General features: G+C 40.1%; 1 protein-coding gene across 1 annotated transcript; it reads left to right on the top strand.

The window, feature by feature from the left end:
• The first annotated feature begins 3,054 nt into the window (after positions 1-3,054).
• On the top strand, positions 3,055-19,910 carry map3k14b (mitogen-activated protein kinase kinase kinase 14b). The gene is made up of 15 exons (XM_023418964.2): positions 3,055-3,243; positions 4,842-5,126; positions 5,525-5,600; positions 5,938-6,796; positions 8,675-8,809; positions 8,921-9,050; positions 9,158-9,286; positions 10,937-11,041; positions 12,101-12,264; positions 12,372-12,522; positions 12,658-13,209; positions 15,490-15,596; positions 15,681-15,801; positions 15,882-15,982; positions 18,198-19,910. The coding sequence occupies exons 2-15, from the start codon at positions 4,856-4,858 to the stop codon at positions 18,360-18,362; spliced, it is 3,066 nt and encodes a 1,021-aa protein (XP_023274732.1). The 5' UTR covers positions 3,055-3,243; positions 4,842-4,855; the 3' UTR covers positions 18,363-19,910.
• Positions 19,911-21,187: the final 1,277 nt, after the last annotated feature.

Below are 21,187 nucleotides of genomic sequence, written 5' to 3'. Positions count from 1 at the left end.
AAAACACTGCATCTGATATCTGTAACTAGAACTGTCTGGAACGACCAGACAGGTCATGAGGTGGTTGTAATTTTGATCAAATCTAGCTTTCATGAACTAAGATTGGACACATCCTGAAATGTATTCTGTGAACATGTGCTCGCGGTCCAGTCCACATCATGTTATCACTGCTCCTTTATAGATGCTTGTCTGTGTTTATTAATGTGTTTATTTTCCCGAGGTACATTTTTGCAGCCTTTAAAAAAAGGCTTAACTTTGAGGAGAAGGGGGGCGGGTGGGATTTAACACTCGAGACTGAAATAAAGTTCTTGAAAATATCAGTTTGGTGGATGTGGTAATTAAATTCGGTGAGGTCACTCTTGAAGTTTTATCAGTTGACAGGATGTGCAGACACTCCACACAAGCCCACACACTTCCTCTGGCCTTTTCCCTTCGTATCCTCTTACCCCCACCCCCCCCCCGTCTCCCTCTTACTCGTCATCAAAAAGTTGTTATGACGACCCGACTAAACACAGGACAGTTGGCTGGAGACACAAATGCGGAGCTGGGGGTGGGTGGCGGGGGACAGTTGTAGTTGTCCCATATTTACTGCTTGGCAGGCCAGCAATGCCATGCTGATAGCAGAGCTTTATTTCATCCTCTGCCCTCTGGTGGCTGAAAACAAAAACGGAGGCTCTTCTGCTCGAATAGAGGTAGAAAACAATGGGAAACACATGGTGCTTCCGCTCTCATTGAGGTCACATACTCTCCTGTGTGGCTCCATTGTTTAGGATCTCCAGGACAGTTACGTTTATGACAGACTGCTGCCTTTGTGTACGGAGAGAGAGCAGGGAGTTGTCTGTTTCACTTTGAGTTAATCTAGGAAGTGCTTTGTCCTTATAAATGTTAAAGGAGTACAGTATATTCACTCTAGAACTGTGCCTAAGTGCTATTGTGAGATATTTGTACTTGAGTATTTCCAGGTTATGCTGCTTTATATGTGTACTCCACTACAGTTATTTAACATCTAGTCATATTATTGTGGTTCTTTCTAGTTTCCCTCTGTTTCCAGTCTTTATGATAAGTTAGCTAACCAGCTACTGGCTAGCTTCATATTTAGTGAACAGATAAAGTGCTTTGAATCCTCTCATCTAACTCTCGGTATATTTCTTAAAACGTACAAATTAAAAACACAAAACTGACCAAAAATACATTTTCCAAGCTCTAAATCTGTATGTCCCAGTGTTCATTGTTTACTTGTATGTGATTTGGGACTACAAGCTAACTAACTCCCGTCATATAAAACCAAAAACCCAGTTGACCATTAGCTAGCAGAGTAGTATGAGATGTGTGTTTGGATTCAATTAGTAAATATATTCACATTTCTTTTCTCCTGGCCATCTATACGCCTGGTTCCATGGCCCAAATCTGGCCCATATACGGCATGATTATCAGAGGCTACTTCCACATCTGGACCAATTCTGGCGTACACACCGAAAATCTTCTTACCTAAGGATAACATCAGGAATCTGCCCAGATGTGGAAGTATATGGGCAGACTTGGGCTGAGGATTCAGGCATATGTTAGACCAGAGATTTCATTCTGCTATCTGGGGTTGTTTCCATTATGCTAAACTAAGTTTATTGGCTGTCAATCTGATATCTAATTCAAACTCTTGGGAAGAGCATGAATTATCAGGAAGCACATTTCTGAAAAATGTCAAACATAAGAGATTGAGAAGAAGTTTGATTTTACTTTTGGTTTATATGAGTGTCAAGTTTTCAAACATCTCCATCGTGTTTTTCAGTCGAACTACTTCATCAATATCTGTTGCAGTGAATGAGACCTGAAGAAGCTCAACAACCCTGCTGAGGCTTTTCAGTTCTATGTATAGCAGAGTTGCCCCGCCAACAGTAGAGAGGACCGAAGTGACAAAAACCCATTGACGTGAGAGTAAACTTTCTCCTCAGCCTCACCATTGGCCATTCGCTGATCCCATTCACATGTTGCCAGGGAGAGGGACCCTCTACCCAAATCACACACACACACACACACACACACACACACACAGAGAGAGGAGAGTTCACACACTCCCTCCACTGGTATTTTGCTAATTCCCACAGGAATGTATAGATTCCAGTGATCTCTATTTGGGACAGCAGATGTGTTGGTGGAGAGGAAGCTGCAGTGATAGATTCATGTCAATCGCATCATTTAAAAACAGAACCACAATTAACAGATGTATTACACTTTTTAATGTAAATCATTAAATAAATTCGGCAAAACTTGTGGACAAATATTTGCAATCTTCACTTATTCAGTCTTGGAAGTTTTTTTGTGGTTAAAACAGGCAAACTTATTGGTTCAAATCTGACTTATTATGGCAAAGACAATGAATACACTTGATGATTAAGATCTAAATTTGGGCTAAGTAAAAAAAAAAAAAAAAAAAAAGGTTTACTACTAATACTTGCATGTGCACTCATGATTCCTGTTCTTAATATGTGCCATCGTCATTGTACTGGCACTAACATTGTACTTCATGTCTAAATTATATATACAGCTTAACATTAATTGGATTACACTTACAACTGTGCTACTGTACATGCTTAAAGTATTTTAATAACACACCTGAAAATGGAATTTGAGTTTTATTTCCAGTAACAAGGTGGATTTCAAAGCACTTGTTTCCAACTTTATTATACTATTCAGTATTTCATATGTGCTAAATACATTGCTAAATGCATGTATGTGATATAACATTATTTGTTATGTTTACATTTACTTAAGTAAACGATATAAATGCTTCTTCCACCACTGGCTGTTACACAGTTGTACAGTTTCTGTATAACTTCCTGATGTCTCAGTTTATTTTTTGTCTTAAAGTAACAATAAATGAAGCATTGAATCACCTAAAAGAGCACGACAGACAAGATCCAAGTGTCACTGAGGGCATCTACAGTATCTATCCAGAGTCCTCGGAGGCTGGTATCTGTGCGTGGGTGTTGGGTGGAGGGGGGGTGGGCCGGGGTGACAGAGGTGTAAGAGCTTATAACTCACACATGTTGGTCGACCAATCAGCATAGCCTGCGGGGGCCGAAAGCCGGTAGGTTACACTTGGATACTAATATACACAAGACAAACAGACAGAAAGAGAGTCAGGGACAGACACTTTTTATCTCTCTTTTTTATTTATTTTGAAGAGAATCACTGGATCTCACTTGAACCCGAGAGAGGAGGGGACCACCTGATTGTCCTTGCGAGGTAATGTGCTCTGTTGGTGCAGAGTTTCAGGTACAGCTGGAGCTTGAAACCTTTGTTTTACTGGGAGTGTTCACACTCAGGTCGCAGAGTTGGAAAGCGAGCGGTGCAGCATGGTCATTGTTTGCAATATGGGACCGGGGACAGAGATCTTGCATGTCCTGGAAGATTGATTGTCCTAAATATGGTGTCACCTGAGTATAAGCAGCTTTAAATCACTAGAATGTCCATTGGTCAAATATGGATCTTTTTTGTTTCTATTTAACTGCAAAAATTATAGAGAAGTTCTAGTTTTCTATTAGGTAAAATTTCCATTATCAAATAAAACAACTCCCCTTGCAGGCTTTCTTTGAGGACTTCAGGACAAGTGCTGTCTTTTATGTGTGGGAAGTTTCCATGTTTTGATCCCCCAGTAGCCGCTGTCAACATGGCGAGGGTCTGAGGAAGAGAGACTCTGACAGCTGGCCGGCCCAGTGGAAAGCATGCAGCTACTTCTCTGCGTGCCAAATCTCTGCATGCTATTTATACTCACTTTGCCAGGCTCTCTAGTGGTGTCTGTTCATTCACGCCCCGGCCACGGCAAATACCATCACATTAAAATGCTTTCCAATTACAAATTTGCTATTTCTACTATGGTTGAATTGACAAGTCTTTTTTGCACTATGGGGGGATGTAAATTACTAAAAATAATAAAAAAAAAAAAAAAAAGATTATATCCTTGTGAGCGTGGAGAAGTCTGTAATACAATCACATGACCAGTAAACTTTACAGAAACCTGGAGCTTAAAGGGCAACTTAAGACCACCTGAAATCCTCGTCTTTGCTGACCTCCAGTGGTCTAACTTCTCACCTTGTTGTAGTGATGTATAAGTGTACTCCAGTACACAGTGGCAATGAGTTAAATATCTTAACAAATATTGCAAGGATTTAAATTTGGTACCTTCCCGATCCTCAGAGGATGAACGCTGATTCCCTGACTTTTCATCTAACGCCCCCAGCTGGTCAAAGCTTTCACTAAATACCCAGCAAAACATCTCAACATCTACTCAATGGATTGGTGCCAAATTATCTACAGACGTTCATGATCCTCAGAGGATGAAACCTAAAGACTTTGGTGGTTCCCTGACCTTCCCTCTAGCACCACCAGGTGGTTCACACTTGTGGCTTTAAGTGAAATGTCTCAACAATTATATGTGACATTACATTTGGTACACAAGTTTTCTTTTTTACTTTGTCTAATACTCTGGTTCATGTTGAAATACCTGCAAAACAAGTGATATTTTCATTATTTCATTCATTATTTTCATTTCATTTATATAAATACATGCAATAATATATGTTTCACAACAGTTATAAAATACAAAACCCGTAGATGCTAAATTAAGGAGCATTAACAACAAAGCAGAAAAATGATTTTAGAACAAATACATAAAAGTACAACAAATAAAATGCATATTTAACACATAGAAATACTGGAAATGGAGTATTTTAAGAAGACAATATGGGCTCATTGAATATTTAACCCTTGATTTTACAGTATTTATATGTACTGATGTGTATCTATTATTCTAAATGTGTATGTTTGTTCTTCATGTCCTCCAGGTCTCACACAGTAGATGCACGCCTACACCGACAGAGAAATGGCCATTCCCCGGATGTTTAACTCCAACACGCCGTTCATCATCGTGACCGGAGGGTCCGAACTCTCGTTTCTTGGCAAAGAGGACGACGGCCAAGGTTGTGAGGAGGAGAAGGACTCGCTGGTCCAAGCCATCGCCCCCCATCTGAGCCGGGTGATGCAGCACGGCACCGCCAAACATGTGGTCACAGAGGGGCGTGACGTGTCTGAGGAGAATCCCTGTGTCTCCATAGTCGCACAGGCTGAGAGTAAGAGTGTAGAGCATGGATGCTGACCACACTGAGGCTGTGTAGCTTCTTTAATGGTGGTTTAATGGTGCTTCAAATTCCAGTGGAACTGCAGATACTGAGAATATCTTGCTTGATGTATTTTTAGCGTCTAAGATTAATTTGATCAGGACACATGGAATCTGGGTAAAATTATTTTGATTTTTCACTTCAACTAAAGAATTGTGTTACTGATAACAAACCTGCAAATGCAAATGATGACCCTCTACCAAAACCAGCCAGATAAACACATGGGGATTTTATTTGATTGTACTTTATCTAATAAATGTTTATCTCCCACAACACTCAGTAGTGAAACTCTACATTTGAATGTACTTGTATTTCTGCATATTTTAATTGTTCATATTTCCCTGTCCCAGGGGAAGACTTCCAGGAGTTCAGTCCAACCTGCACACAGTGTCTCTACTCAAGGTCTCAGCTGCTCAAAAAACACAGGTACCTCACAATATACAACCCACATCGCTATCTCTATGCCTCGAACTAAATAAAGTGTGGGGACGCCTGAACATTACATCCAAAGGTGATGAGCATTAATCTGCTGCTGTAACAGCCTTCACTCTGATAGACTAGAGTTTGGAGTCTGGCTGCAGGGATTTGCTCCTGTTTAGTTCATCCAGTTCATCCCTGAGGGGTTACATGGGGTTGAGGTCAGAGATCTCTGCAGGCCAGTCAACTTCTTCCCTGACTGAGACAGAATCAGCTGTTGAGATTGTTGAACCTGTGAAACCTCGATTTTGCATTTTGAACATACTGCGCATCCTCTCACTTGCAGGTCTCTCGGTGAGGAATCTGCCTTCGTGAGTGACACGGAGGACGAGGATGTGGCCGGCAAACTCCCGCTCCACCACCTGCAGAGGAAACAGCGCAGGAAAACCAGAAGCAGACAGAGCCAGGACGAAGGGGAACAACCTCCGATCATCCGCGGTCTGTGGGTGCAGGAGATCGATTGGCTGAAGTCAGCGGACGGAGAAACGATGTCATCCACTGAGATCATCCCGCCTCCTCCTCAGTTTACTGACTCAGCCTCGTGCCCCTGTAGCCATGGAGACCTGCACTCCTACATACGCGATAAATGCTGCAGCTGTGCAGATGCATGTGACTGTGTCAGAGGACTGGAGGATGTGTCCGTGTCAGAGGACCAATACAGATCAATAGAGACAGATGACACATCCAGCACTGATGACAGGGAGGACTCAGACTCTGATTGTGGTCTGGACCAGGACTCTGAATCTATCTGCACTCATGAAAGTGACTCAGACTCGTCCTACTGTGCAGAGGATGACACACGAGTTGAGGCCAGAGTGTCAAATTCGACCTTTGACCTGATGCGTGTGTCTGGTTTTACCTCCTCATCCTGTCATGCTGAGTGGGATTTGGACTCCACGGGGTGTGTGCAAAGCCTGCTGGGATTTTCAGAGTCCGCCTTCACCCCAGACACCGTGAATACGTCCCAGTGCGCCTTTGGTGTTGATGACCTGGGTGATGTTGACACAGTTTTGGACGAACTAAGAGGCAAAGTGATGCGGATGCCGAAGCCGTTTGTTTCACCGTTCTTCAAAGATCTGATCAAACAGACTCTAAGTGACTGGAAACACAACGTTCCTGTGAACGAGGGAGTCTTATTTCATCATGTAAGAGATTTGCATCTACAGTAGTTTACTTCTACTGAACACCGAACACTGATGAGTCAAACATGTCGCATTACTGGTAGCAGGCCAATCAGTTATGTCAGAAGTACGGTGGCCCTGAGAGCTCAACGCACTGCTACTTAAGAAAACATGCAAACAGACAAAAAACAAATTCAGAAAACATCTTCATTGATTTGACAACACATGAGCTGCAAATACTCGCAACACAATGGAAGTGTTTCCAGGGGACACATGTACTGTTTTGTCAGTTTGCATGTGTTTTCTTAAACACTTATTAATTCATTTAGTATCTCACTCCCTTAAAATTGTGAGACGCACAAGAGGCAGATTAAAATACGAAACTGGGCAAAAATTGAAGCTGCAGAAACCAACATGTCCTCATTCTTAAGCCCCTTGTCAGACATGCTCCGCCTCTAATCGCTCTCTTATCTGAAAAGCACCGTGGCCACTTTTAAGACAAAGGTCACGATGGCAATCATACCAAGTTGGTCTCCGCACAAGTCTGAATTGAACACTCTCAGACTGCAGCAGCACAAGGTTAAACACGCAGAGACAAATGAACGTCTTCTTCCAATCTCAGTCTTCACCTCTTATTGTGCACGATCAGTTGCATCACACCGCTAAAAGCATGTGGGCCAGACGACCTTCGAGTGCGGTCTGAGCGATCGGATCCCAAATGCTTTCTCAGTGCGTCTCGGATGCATTCACACCTGTGTTTTTGATCGGATCACCTGAGACAGATGTTAATTCCAGGTGTTAACAGGTCCTAAGAAACACCACGAAAGAGCTCGTTCTTCTCATGGCAAATCTTTTTGCCTCCCTGTGCGACTGGAGCTGGAGAGGTTATAAAAACCTCTCTCATAACCACAGTATATCAGATGAGAGCAAATAAGAACTGATGCGCGTTAGCGTCCTGTCGGTCAAAGCTTGAGCGTGTCAGACTTTATAAAGCAGGCAGCAGAATTTACTCTCTAATAACTTGACTTGACACTTAACTTTTTACTCCACTACTTTATAATGAAGAAATATAAAGAAGCATAAATATAAAACACTAGCTGCATTAGTTGACTTTTTTACTACTAAACATGACAAACACATCTGACATGTTATCAGGTTTATAGGTTTGTTATGGTGAATGAGTTGTTGTTTATTTCCTCATCCAGCGGAAACAGAGCAACATTAATGTTAATCTGAGCCCAGGGTTCCCTCTTCTTTTAGCTCTGTGTTTGGTCTCCACCAGCTCCTGAGGGAATCATCTGGCTCTTCAGCTGCTAAATGCTGCACTATGTTCAGCTCTTCCTCTCTTTCACATTACACATTGATCAGTCTTTTTATAAGAATATATTTATCAGTGAAGCTTTAAAAAAAACAAAAAAAAATACAAGTGTCTCAGCATTGTGCTTTAGATAGATGTGGCCTACTGAAGCTGCAAAGAGGATTCGATTAATTGATTATTAGATAGACGAAGCAATAAATACCAAATATTTTCTGTTTCCTGCTTCTCAAATGTGGAAATTGGATGTTTTTCTGTGTCATACATGACCGTAAACTGCATATTCTTGGTCCATGGTAAATTATTATTATTAATTTTTCACTATTTTTGGCATTTCACAGACAAAAGAATTAATTGATAAAGAATCTGCACATGTATCATTGTTAGTTTCAACCCTAACAACGTACTTGGGTATTTTTAGTTGGACAACAGGCAGTAAACATGTCTGGACATGATGAGGGATCGGGGTGTGTCCAGTGAGAAACAGGCTTTCTGATTTTTGTGTTGACTTTTGCTTTAACTGCTCTGCCTCGTTCTTCAGCCTGTTTCTCTTTCATGCTGACAATGTGTATCCTTGTGCCCTCAAGCAACTGCAGCCCAGTCGCTCTCAGTACAGGGAGGGAGAGGAGTACTGCACCCTTCACCACATCCAGAACGGCTCATACGGTGATGTGTTCAGTGTCCGGGACAAAAGGACTGGATTCGAATGTGCAGCCAAGAGGGTAAGCCAAGAAAGAGTGAGTCACTCGGCACAATCCACCCAAAGCCTTTGAAACAACCTCCTGCTCTTGAGCAGTGAAACGATGATTAAGTTAAAAGTTATTGTGTCTCAGATTCCACTGAGTCATTTCAGCAGTGAGGAGGTGAGCACGTGGAGCGCTCTGGACTCTCCTCGGGTTGTGGAGCTGTTTGGGGCTGTGAGGGAGGGGTTGAACGTCGTGCTCTTCATGGACTTGAAGCCAGGTACACTTCCATCAGTATAAAAATGATTAATAAAACCACAACTCTTTCATAATAAGAATTTAACGGTTACAGCCAATAAAATACAAAACTGTAATGTCCCTCCTCAGCTTGTTTGGCACAACTCCTGAAAGAGATGAACTCCCTACCTGAGGATCTGGCCCTGCACTACCTTCACCAGTCACTGGGGGCGCTAGAACACCTGCACCACAGAAAGGTCCTTCACCTGGACGTCAAAGGCATGTTCATGTTCATGTTTGTGTTTTAGATTAACATGCTGGGTCTGGGCTTAAATATATTTGCCAGTTCCTACATTTTGTTAATAACATTACTGTACTTATTTTATTTATTTATTTCTAATGCAGGACTTCTACTTGTATGGGGTATTTTTAAGTTTTTAAGTACTGCTACTTTTACTTAAATAAAGTATCTGAGCACTTCCTCCACCACTACACTTATTTGACACCTACATTTATTTTGTAGACTAAAATTTCACATACAAAGTAATTTTTTAAAAACATTTCTTTATTGAATTATTTGTTTAAGCAAAGGAACAACACAAGAAGTTTGCAGATACAACATATATGACAATAAATAAACAATAATGAGTAAAATTAAATAACAATCACTAAATTATAATCATAGTAATAATGATGGAAAATAGATAAGATAAAAAAGGCTACAGCCCTATATAGATGCTAAGTAAATAAAATATATTTATAAAATATAATGAATTGATATTGATTAAGTTACCAAACAGTATAAAATGATCTCCACCTCAAACAGCTGTAGTAATAAATTGCTGTTTACATGTTAATGGATTAATAATAATGACCCAATATTTTGATATATAAATAGCTGAATACTGTAATTTACTTATTTTTACTAGTATTTTCATACTGTGATATTATTATTAATACCTTTTCCTCTTTTGGTTTATATTAACCTATAGTAAAATTTGTACATGTACATATTTTAAAGATATATATGATGAAATTGTATATGGTATAAAATGTTGCATATGGTAACAATATATAATGTAATATATATAATATATTTAATTACTGCAAGTTTATTAAAACAACATACATATAAAAATGCTTATATATGTTTTTCTTATTAAATTCTTGTTAATTTTGCAAATGTCTATTTTCCCATTCTCAGACTGTTGGACTGTTTATAATATCAACATATATTGACAGGCTTTGGGATGTGTATATATTAATGTAACATATATCTACAATATAAGCATACATATATAAACATACATATCTGAATGGGCTAGACATGGATTCCAATTGTTCAAATTTTTTACATATTGTTTCATTTATATGTACATATATTTCATATTTGGAAATTTATGGTATGTACATATATTACATTTGTGTATGGGGATAGTAGATTTGATATTATCAGCAGCACGTACAGAGAGGGAGGAAGCCCAGTAAAGCCTCTAGCTGCTGGCTCTACTGTCAGCTAGCATCCGCGGTGATGGTACCTAATCCTAAACTGACACCTCACCCCTAAACCCTCAGTAATCCCCTCTGAGAGGATTGAGTGGGAGGGGGCTCGCTCAAATTAGGCCCCTCCATTGTGCTCTGTGAGCAGTTTCACTCAACCACCAAATGAAGCAGTCTCATCATATCAGATCTTCATGAGGAGGTGGGAAAATGTGTGTGTGCTTTATTTTTGGAGATTTTTACCTTGTGCTACCTCCAGACAACTGTTGAGGAGCTGGACCGACAAACCGGCAGAGGCTTTGTTCCCATGTGCCCCCGTCACTCTGACAGCCCCTGACAGCCTCCTGATTTCTCAGTCAACTGTTTCATAATGAGCTCCAAATGAAAACAAGCTGTCTCTCTCAATCCCGTGTGTTGATTTTATTCCAGTTGACAATGTGCTGCTGTCTGCAGACTGCAGAGACACATTCCTCTGTGACTTTGGTCTCTCAGAGACATTAGATGACAGCGGATGGAGCACCAAGGCTTTCAGGGGTGAGTGGACTCTGAAGAGTCAGCCATGCACTGTGACAGACGCACAGTCATCCACTCGATATTTAGTGATTCATTTAGTGATCACATTAAATTTAAATGAGCACAACACTGACTGCATAAATATAGTAATTATCATCATGATTATTGTCATATATTATTACATTTACAATAAGACTACCCTTATAAAGGATTTATAAATGGTTTATAATTAGGTTATTAAATTGGTTGTTAACACATTATAAATCATAAATAAACAATTAGAAACAAGTTGGAACAGTTTTCATGCATTGATGCAGGCTCACTATTTGGCAAGATCAAGTTAATGCTTACTACTCATTAATCTTACTAATGAGGTACCAGGTAATGACGAGTCTTGTTAAGTGTAAAACACATCACCATTTATTAATGAGTTACTAAACAGCTCATTTTACTAGTTATAAATGTTAGTAACTTATTAGTGAAATTATTGAGTAGTAAGCATTAACTTGATCTTGCCATTACTTATACCAATAGTTTACACAGAACCACAAGTATAATGTCATAAAGTCCAAAAACTGACTCAGTAATATTAGTTATATCTACTTCAAGTTTGCTAACTTTGGCTAAGCTACCGGTCACACCAGAACAATTGAGGCTGTAGCAGTGAAACTCCTGCGTGCATTGGATTGAGAAATGTTGTATGTTATAACTTATATCAACAACTTATATCAACAAGGAAGTTGTTGTTGTTTGTCTTTCAAAAGTTACACAGACTCACTTGATTTTGACTCCAGAGGTCACCACACATGAGGTTACATTTCTTGAGTTTAAATTTTGGTGGCAACTTGAGCGTTTATATTTTATTCAAACAAGATAAACATAACGGGGGGAAGTTGGATGGCTTCATTCAGTCACACCAAGGAGTTTAGATTATGGGTAATACACACAACCAATCTGAAACTGTTCATGATATTCCTCTGTAAAGACGAATGAGCCGTGCAAACAGAAACGAAAGCCACGGGACAGTAACAGGTCAACGATGCAGGGATGACAATTAATGAATTCACTGTTTGTCTGTAGGAGCTGCCTTCCCGGGCACAGAGACCCACATGGCCCCGGAGGTGGCTCGAGGGGATCAGCTCTGCGCCAAGGCAGATGTGTGGAGCAGCTGTTGTATGCTACTGCACATGCTCAACGGCTGCCACCCATGGATACGGTACTATTCCCATCCGCTGTGTCTGCAGGTAAAAAAAAAAATCTCTTCAATCTTTTATTCTAAAATCATTTTCACCATGAATTGGACGAAAATGAAGTGAGGCGTTCTCACGTTTCTTCTCATCTCTTTTCTCAGATCGTCAACGAGCCTCCGCCTCTGTGGGAGGTGCCGTCCACCTGTAACAACTTCACGGCCAAGGTGTTCAGGGCCGGACTCCGGAAGGACCCCGACAGACGAGTATCTGCAAAGGAGCTCAGGAGGAAAACCACCAAGGCCCTCAGAGCAGGTAAAACTAAGTAGTTGAACTGTACTTGTGCAACACATTGTTAAAGGTTAAACCAATAATATTCAATAAGAAAAGCATCACTGCTGCTATTGTTGCGTTGACATCTGCATCATCAAGTGAACGTTTGCTCCACAGTTGGAGGTCTGAGTCCCTGGTCTGTCAAAACCGCCTGTGAGATTCTGCATCATGGCAAGAACCAGACTGAAGACACCCCTTGCTCTTTGTCCCTGGGGAGCACCCCAAACAAACAATCAGCTGCTGCCTCAGCACCCACCATGTACTGGGTGAGCCCCTGGAGAACGACAGCAGTGGACTGCGAAGACGTAGACTCAGATCAAGACTCTGAAGTGCAGACAGATTCTTTAACTGGGGATTGGGACTCGCAGCCAAAATCACTACGGGATGAAAAAGATTGGGAAACTGGCTCCGATTCAGAAGTGGACATATACATGGGAGAGGAGGAATTCACTCAGGAGAAATGGCCAAAAAGTGACAAGGACTATGAGGGGGATTGGGAGGAAGAGGGACAAGAAGAAGAAGAGGAGGAGAAGGAGGAAGAGTGGGAGTCTTCTGTGTCCACAGAGTACCTCCGCGCTCTCAGAGGCCTTTTCCCTTTGCTGCAGAAAGGCCAGCAGACAAACGACAGTTCATGGGGATCAGAACCAGAGCTGGAATACCTCAGAGACGGTGAGTCAGACAAATAACTCGCCATAAGGACGGCTCAGTGGGCGAATACACTCCAAAATCATTTTCATTTAATTTGCTGCAGCTAGATTTTATTAGGATAATGCTGTAATAAAGTGCAGCTGAGTGAACTCTGACTGGATTACAGATATATTTCTGAGTTGCTGATAAATTTGGATTTTTTTCAGGCCTGTCTTAATATGACACTCACATGTCACATGTGCATTGAGTTATTGGTCAGTAGTTTAGAGGTTGTTATTGTTCTTCCTGTCCATACAGGCGACAAAGAGATCCATCCTCCCTGCTCAACCCTAGGTCCTAGAAATGAGGTTTTTCACCTCTAAAAGTTGGTTATGTTGTCAACAGGATTACGCAAAAACTACTGAACGGATTTACACTGTACTTGGTGAAGGTTAGAGAAAGACCTTGCCCCAGTTTATGCTTCTCATGTATCAGCATTCATTCAGGTCACATCCCAGGGGTAACCATCATTTCTGTAAAAGACAATTAACTGGCGATATTTGAAAACCAGACAGTCCTGACGGTATTTTCTGAATCGCCAAAGACCCATCTAACCTGAGGTCTGTACACCTGCCAGGTGACTCCAGGGGACTCCAGAGACGCTCATAAATGCAGCACTTCAATCATTCAGAAATTGCTCCCTCATGAACCGTAGACTGTGTAGAAATGGACGTAGACTCTTGGTCTGAAAAGTGAAGCCAATGTGCAAGTGTCTTAAACCTGCATTCTATCGAATGACCATCAGGGGGCGACTCCACTGGTTGCAAAAAGAAGTCTGATTGTGTGGAAGTCTATGGGAAAATGACCATACTTCTTACTTCATTTATTACCTCAGTAAATGTATTTCTAATGAGTTTATGATCTCAATCACTAGTTTGAAGTCTTCTTCAGTACAACATGATGTTCATTTTTCAGATGATGGTCCCATTTAGAAGAAAATAGAGAATAAAGCAGGATAGGTTTTAGGGCGTGGCTACCGTGTGATTGACACACAGACACTCTGAACCAGTGGTGATTGCTCTAAGACTGCAAGGGAAGCTCAGCTTCCCCTAAAATGTCAACAAAATAAGTGGTCATATATCTGCTGTTGTGTGTACATTTCATTGACTAAATATGCGCTAGAACGCGTTTATCTTTTTTTCAGAATCAGCTACTTATCATAGGTACCCGACACGACTTCCTTCTCATTCATCCCCGCAGCGCCACAGAGCTTTACCCAGTGTAGACGCCGAGCGTCTACTGACTTCAATGGGGAAGCAAAGAGTGGGTTGTTCCACTGCAGCGAAACTAGACGGTCATCGGATAAATGCTGGGCTTTGTCCCGCCCATCGGACGCTGATTGACAGCGAAATGAGCGAATCAGCGATCTTGAAGTATAAGCATCCACCGGAGCAGTTTTCAAGTTTTTCATACCGTTGTTCGGAGTTGATCTGGAGACGTTACTGATCCTCAGCGACTTTGTCTTTGTTAAAAACGACTAGCGTTGTGTTTGGCGACTCTCTTCTGTCACTGCGAATTTACATATAAATAAATGGACACATTTTATGATGTAGGCCGAAAATGAGCTTCCCCTCCTTATAAGACCAGCAGCCGCCACTGCTCTGAACATTGAACAACATTGGGCAAACTGTGTAGTCCTCTATCATTTCTAGGAGACAGAGTTCAACAGTCTGAGTTAAGCTGAAATTATGCTTCTGAGAAGATACTCGTAAACATCTCACAGAGAAGGGTGTTATGTGATCCCAAATCTCAACAATGCATCTGGCAGACCTCAGATCAGAACAGAGAAGAAAGTCTAAATGTTTTGCAAGTTTTACGTACAAGTATAAAAAAAAAAAACAGTCAGGTGAATGTCTGTGAACAAATTCCACACAGGTTTGTCTACATGAAGCCTTGAGACGTGTGTTTAAGGCTTTAGATAAATCCTTTTACTAGCATTTCTTTTTTCCCTGAACTGTTTTTCTTTCCTGAGTCCCAGTGGTTGTATGTGGATTTGTTTCTTGGTCAAAAGTACGATTGTTCTGATCGTAGCCTCCTGCTGGCTGCATCACACTCACTCTTTGTCTTTTTAAATCCAAAAAAAATACAGGTGATATTTACTGTCTCACCTCATTCTTTTGAAGCATATTGACACCTTTAGATGCTGAATCATCAGACTGAAGCCCAGGCAGCCATTTATTACCTTTATTACCTGGAGATAGAAATTCATAACTAAAATTTCTTCTGTTTTTGCACTAATAGAAATATGTTGTGTCTCACTAGATGTAGCTATTGGCACCATGATCCGGACCCCCTCCCCTGAACCTCGAGATGACCCCCCCTCCTGCTTCAGCTGCTCAGATACATCGCAGATAGATGCCTCAGAGAAGGTGTGCACATATGGATTCAGACACAAATATGTCTATGTGTTCATGTGGATTAAAATAAAAACAATTCTTCTTCTTCTTTTCAAGGACTCTGACCATTCATCTGATGACCTGAGCTCCGGAGTCTTTTCCTCCTGCAACAGCCAGACGGACAGACATTTGGAGTGGTTGGCCTCAGCCAATCAGCCTTCCTCATACTGCTTCGAAGGTGAGACGTCGGGAATCTGTCACTGAGATATTTTGCTGGTTTGCAAATCATTACTTCTAATGATGCTGTGACACTCGCAGGTGTTGACATCTGGATAGAGAATGTCCAGGGCGAGTGTCTAAGGATCCGTGAACGTCGACAGGTCAAAGTTGGTCATGTTGCCATAGGAATAAGTGATCAGGTAAGATACTTTGAGTTTACATGTTTCTTAACGGTCCATATAGTCTAAAGGTAGATGTCCATGTGTTGTGTGATTATAAAGCAGGTGTAGGTTCTATATTATTACTGTGAAAGTCTCAAAGCCTCAGTCCACAGAGAAATGCACACAGCCTGTATTCAGAAACTGAGCCTTAAAACCAGCCATCAGGGCTTCTGTAACTTTGTGATGTCACAACAAAGCAGTCACCAAGCCCTGCCCACCTGGACCCACCATCCAACCTTGCAGGATTTGGTTTCTCTGAGTGTTTATCTGAAATCTGCTGTATTTTTATTGGATCACTCAGAAAACAGTCAGCCAATCAGAAAAGAGGCTCAGAGCCTAAATGCCTTTAAACTGTATGGAATTGTTGTGACAGATTGTGTGTTAAATTCTTTTGTGCAGAGTTTCAGTCAAAACCATTAAACAAATTAATCATTTTTAATTGGTCCATCTAACCATTTTATGCAGCTTGTCCAGGACCAGGTCATATTCATTTAATTAATTATATCTCTAAGAATTATTTTTTACACAGCTGGGGAAAAATGTATTTAATAATCATTTCAGACCATATAATCCTGACTGGGTTTCCATCATATGTTCACATTTTGGCCAATGGTGAAATAGCTATTAAACTGCATTCTGTGTGGTTTAAAAAGTCCTCAATTTAAGAAACCTTGATTCAGCACTGCTATAAAACCTGCTACGTGTAGCACAGTCACATGATAATTTATAATGATGTTTTAGGGCTCACTCTGAGTCTGTGGTGACATCATAAGCAAAATGCCAACTTTACATGTAGGGCCAAAGTCCAGACATCCCTTCCTGTCTAGCTTCAGTTGTACTAGTTGATGATGAATGAGAATCTACCACAGCATTTAAATCTTTTCTGTTTTTAGAAAGGTTAAACTACAAAATAATTTGTCAACATACAAAAACTACAACTCACAAGATCATTTTCCACCATGACAGCATTGTTAGTCATCGTAACAGTTTCCCCTCCTTGGTGTCACACACACGCTTTCCTCTATTGTCATCCCACTTACTTTTTAGCTGTCGTCTCTCTGTCCTCACCACATGTTCATTTTCATGACTCAGGACTCGACTGTTATTCAGTCTGTGCAGCCGGTGACTTTAACAGGCCGGGGTTGTGGGAGAAGGTGTTAGTTAAAGGCCACTAACGGCAGAGATAGTTCAAGGTTCAAGGTAGAATTTACTGTTCATATACAACACTCAGTATACAGGGGGACAAACTTCAGATAAATAAAAACAAAAAAATAAGTACAAAGACAATTAAGTATTTAATATACAGTGATATAACATGTTTCAATGTTGTTTTTTTAATTTGTGTTATTTTTCAATGTGGTTTTGAATGAGGTTTTCTCACTTCTGGAACAAAGCGTGATCCATGTATCACCCACTCAGAGGTGAACCCTTACAGGCTGATTCAACTCATTCACTATTTTTGAGGAGTTAAGGCCCCAAAAAGGTCCATATAGTATAAAGGTAGATCTCCATGTTTTTCTTTGATTATAGAGCAGGTATAGGTTCTATATTAATACTGTGAAAGTATCAAAGCCTCAGTCGACAGGGAAATGCACACAGTCTTGTGATGTCACAACTATACAGTCACTGTCCTCAGCCATGCCCCAAGCCCCGCCCACTCACACCCACCGTCCAACCTTGCAGGATTTGGTTTCTCTGACTATTCACCTGAAATCTGCTATATTTTTATTGGAACACTCAGAAAACAGTCAGCCAATCAGAAGAGAGGTTCAGAGCCTCCTCTCTTCTGGTTGGATCACCAACCTGTTGTTACAAGAGCTCCAGAGAGAAGAGAGGAGATTTGAAACTACACTGAGATGGTGTTTGGTTCTTAAAACTACAAATATCAACACTTCAAATACACACAAGAAACTGTAACTTTTTCTTTCTACAAAATTAGAACGAAATCACAAGCAGACAAGAACTGCACCTGAATAAAATGAATTAGCAAAAGTTTGATATAAATCAGGAAATATCCTATTTAATGAAAATGTAAAGAACATTGTGAATCTGACAGTGCCTTCTTGCTGTGCTGCACATCTTTTACGTCTTTTAAGATATACCTTCAGAAAAACACTATATGACACAAACAGTACACTGATAAACTACACAATAGCTGACTTCCAAATTCAACAAAATCTCATCTCTCATCCAGATCTCGGGGAAGGCCTTTACTTTGGAAACCCTGGACAGGAAGCTGGTGTCTTTTGACCAGGAAATCAAAGAGTCTGGTGTATGGCTCCGCTGTGTTCCCGCTCCTGACACATGTCAGCGCTGGAGGTGGAGGGTCAGAGACGGCAAGCTGGAACTCCAGGAATGAAACAAACATTTTTGTTATTTAATTTTTTTGTATGTATTGTTTGCACTAACTTAGGTTGTGTTTGTTCTTAAATCATGTGGACTGTATTTGTAGATGTACATGTTGGAATCTACTGGGTAAAAGCTGGAAAACTGCTGCTTTTGTGAGAAATGTGAGATTAGTGACTTTTATCCTTGAATAATGTAGAACGTTATTTTAGAGATGGATTCCTCAGAATTAGGTCAAGTGTGTGCACAAGTACAAGGACTCCGATTTCGAGCAGATCTAAATATACTTACAGCTCTTAGAGCATAGGTAAACATAAGGGTACCACTTTCTACTAAGGCATCATTTGTAAATGGTTTATAAGCTTTAAGGCTTTATTAATGGTTAATAAATGATTTATTAATACTTTATTAAGAAGAACAACTTTTGGGTTCCCAGGTTGTGAAAAAATACTTATATTCTGGAGAAGCGCTGCAAGATGTCTGGACCAAAATCCATTTATAGCCTCACTATTAACATTTACAACCACAGTCTTGATGTATTATTGTGAGAACCATTAATTTTTATCTATTATTATTTATAGTTGCATGTAAGTGACAAACTTATGCAGCACTTTTCTAGGGGGTCAGTGGTCAAACAGTGCACCGGAGAGGTCTCGCTAATGGATCAAGGAGCTAAAAAAGACAAGAAAAGTCATGGTGTGCACGAGGAGGATTTGTTGTTCTTATTAATGGGGTATTACTGTAATTAATAAATGATTTATTTACCATTAATAAAGCCATTAATTATAGCTTGTAAAGCCTTTATAAATGGTGCCTTATCAGAAAGCAATACAAAAATAGATCCATATATAAATATATATTAGAGTTTGCTACCTGCCATTTCTTTAGAATGAGCAAAGCTGCTTAAAACAATTAATAATACCACATGAGCCCTCAACACTTTAATACTTGAATGTTACTGACATTTTATTTCTTAATAAAAAATTACCGTCAAAGTTAAAGAAGCTGCTCTCCTCTGCTGCCTCTGCTTGTTTTCTGGTCATTGCCTCCTCCAGTTTCCAGGTTACATAGCAGGACAGTGGTGCATCACCACACACATCATAGATTGGAAACATAGACTAGGACCAGACCTGTAGCAGGTTGTAAACATTTACAGCACTGCTTTGCCCTTGCAAAGAAGGTTTATGTGACTGTATCACGTGTGGAACCGTTTTTTATGTATTTAAATCACATGATTTAGACACTTTTGTTAGAAATATGGGATGTTGGTAATGCTTTATTTTTCAGATTTGTAAATTCTGGTTGGTTTCCAAATAAATTTCCGAATGAGTTGCCTGGAAAAAATGTTATTTAGACAGATAGAAATACAAATTATAAGTAAAATAGGGCTATTTTGTACACTTCCAGTTATTTCCAAATGCCAGCCCAGCACAACCTTGAGACTTTACTGAGAAAGATAACAGGTGAGCTGAACCAGAAAATGTGAAATATGTCTATAAACAAACATAAACTTCAGCATGTAACTGATAATAACTGAACAATAAATGAATAAAGAATTACAGTCTCAGAACTTCTCTCTATTTTCCCTGTTGTTGGTAACAAACTATTTCCAGGAAGAAGTGGACCTTTATAAAGCAATGCCAAAATGTTTTAGTTCAGAATTGAAATTATTATCAATTATTATAACAACTCACATATAAAATGTGACACTGGTCACATCTGGGAATTAGAGGTTTTTAGGAAACTGGTGGGTGCCTCCATTCAACAATTAGAAACTGACATTCAGTGGATATTTTAGAGGCTGGTTCCTGCATTTTGTTAAACTGTTTATTTAAACTCTACTTCCTTGGGCCACTTAAAATTTGAATAAAAATTCAACATTTCTGCACCAGAATTTGACAATAAAATTTAAAGAAAACACAGTTGAAAAGTAAATAAAATTGTAAATTTGAGTTATTTTGAAAGAGGAAGGACTTGAACTCATAGCCTTTGTATTTCTTATTTTGGTTAAGACCCTGTGGTTCAGTTGAGGTTAATGTTTGAGGAATGTGGAGCTCACTCAGGCGGCCCCTCCCACGGCAAATATTTAAACATGGCCCACCACCTTGTAGCAGGCCCAGCATCAATGTTCTACTGTTGTTTACTGATCACAACTTTTACTTCTCTAACTTCATAACATGGTCCTTTATGTGAGGAATAATAACATAATCAAAAGAATATTCAATGAAGAATACTTTAATACACACATGACCCCACTAGCTTGAAACCACCTTGTGTTCAGAGAGACAGTAGATCTTGTCGACTTGCTGCGGGTGTCCACCTCTACTACGCCTAACCTAGCTTAGCCTAAACCCTAACCCCGGCAATACAGGAAACATCATTTTAACAACAGGGAAGTTATTTTACATCAAACTGGGAAACTAAAGTGGGAAAGTGAGAAGTTGCCCTATTGAGCTGACTTTGTGGATGGAGGCGAGGCATTATCATGTAGTACAAACACAAACTGTTGACACAAATTAGGGAGCACGTTATTGTCTACTGTATCATCATTTTGACTGTCTTTGTGGTCACTTTGTGTCTATTTGTCATTTTGTATCTCTTTGTGGTCACTTTGTGGTTGTTTTGTGTTTGTGGTCACTTTGTGTTCATTTTGCATCATTTTGTGTCAATGTGTCTTGGGTCATGTCTCTTTGTGGTCTGCGGTCATTGTGCATCTTATTTTAATTCTTATTTTGACTCACTTTGTGTTTTGGTGTGATCATATTGCATCTGATTTTGTTTCTCTGTGGTTGTTTTATGACTCTTTATAATCATTTTGTATCTGATTTTGGTCTTTAA

Source organism: Seriola lalandi, unplaced genomic scaffold (genome assembly GCF_002814215.2).
Source record: "Seriola lalandi dorsalis isolate HSWRI2012SDOR001 ecotype SW California unplaced genomic scaffold, Sedor1 jcf7180002054585, whole genome shotgun sequence".
Lineage (NCBI taxonomy): Eukaryota > Metazoa > Chordata > Actinopteri > Carangiformes > Carangidae > Seriola > Seriola lalandi.
This window is presented reverse-complemented; position numbering and strand designations above follow the sequence as displayed.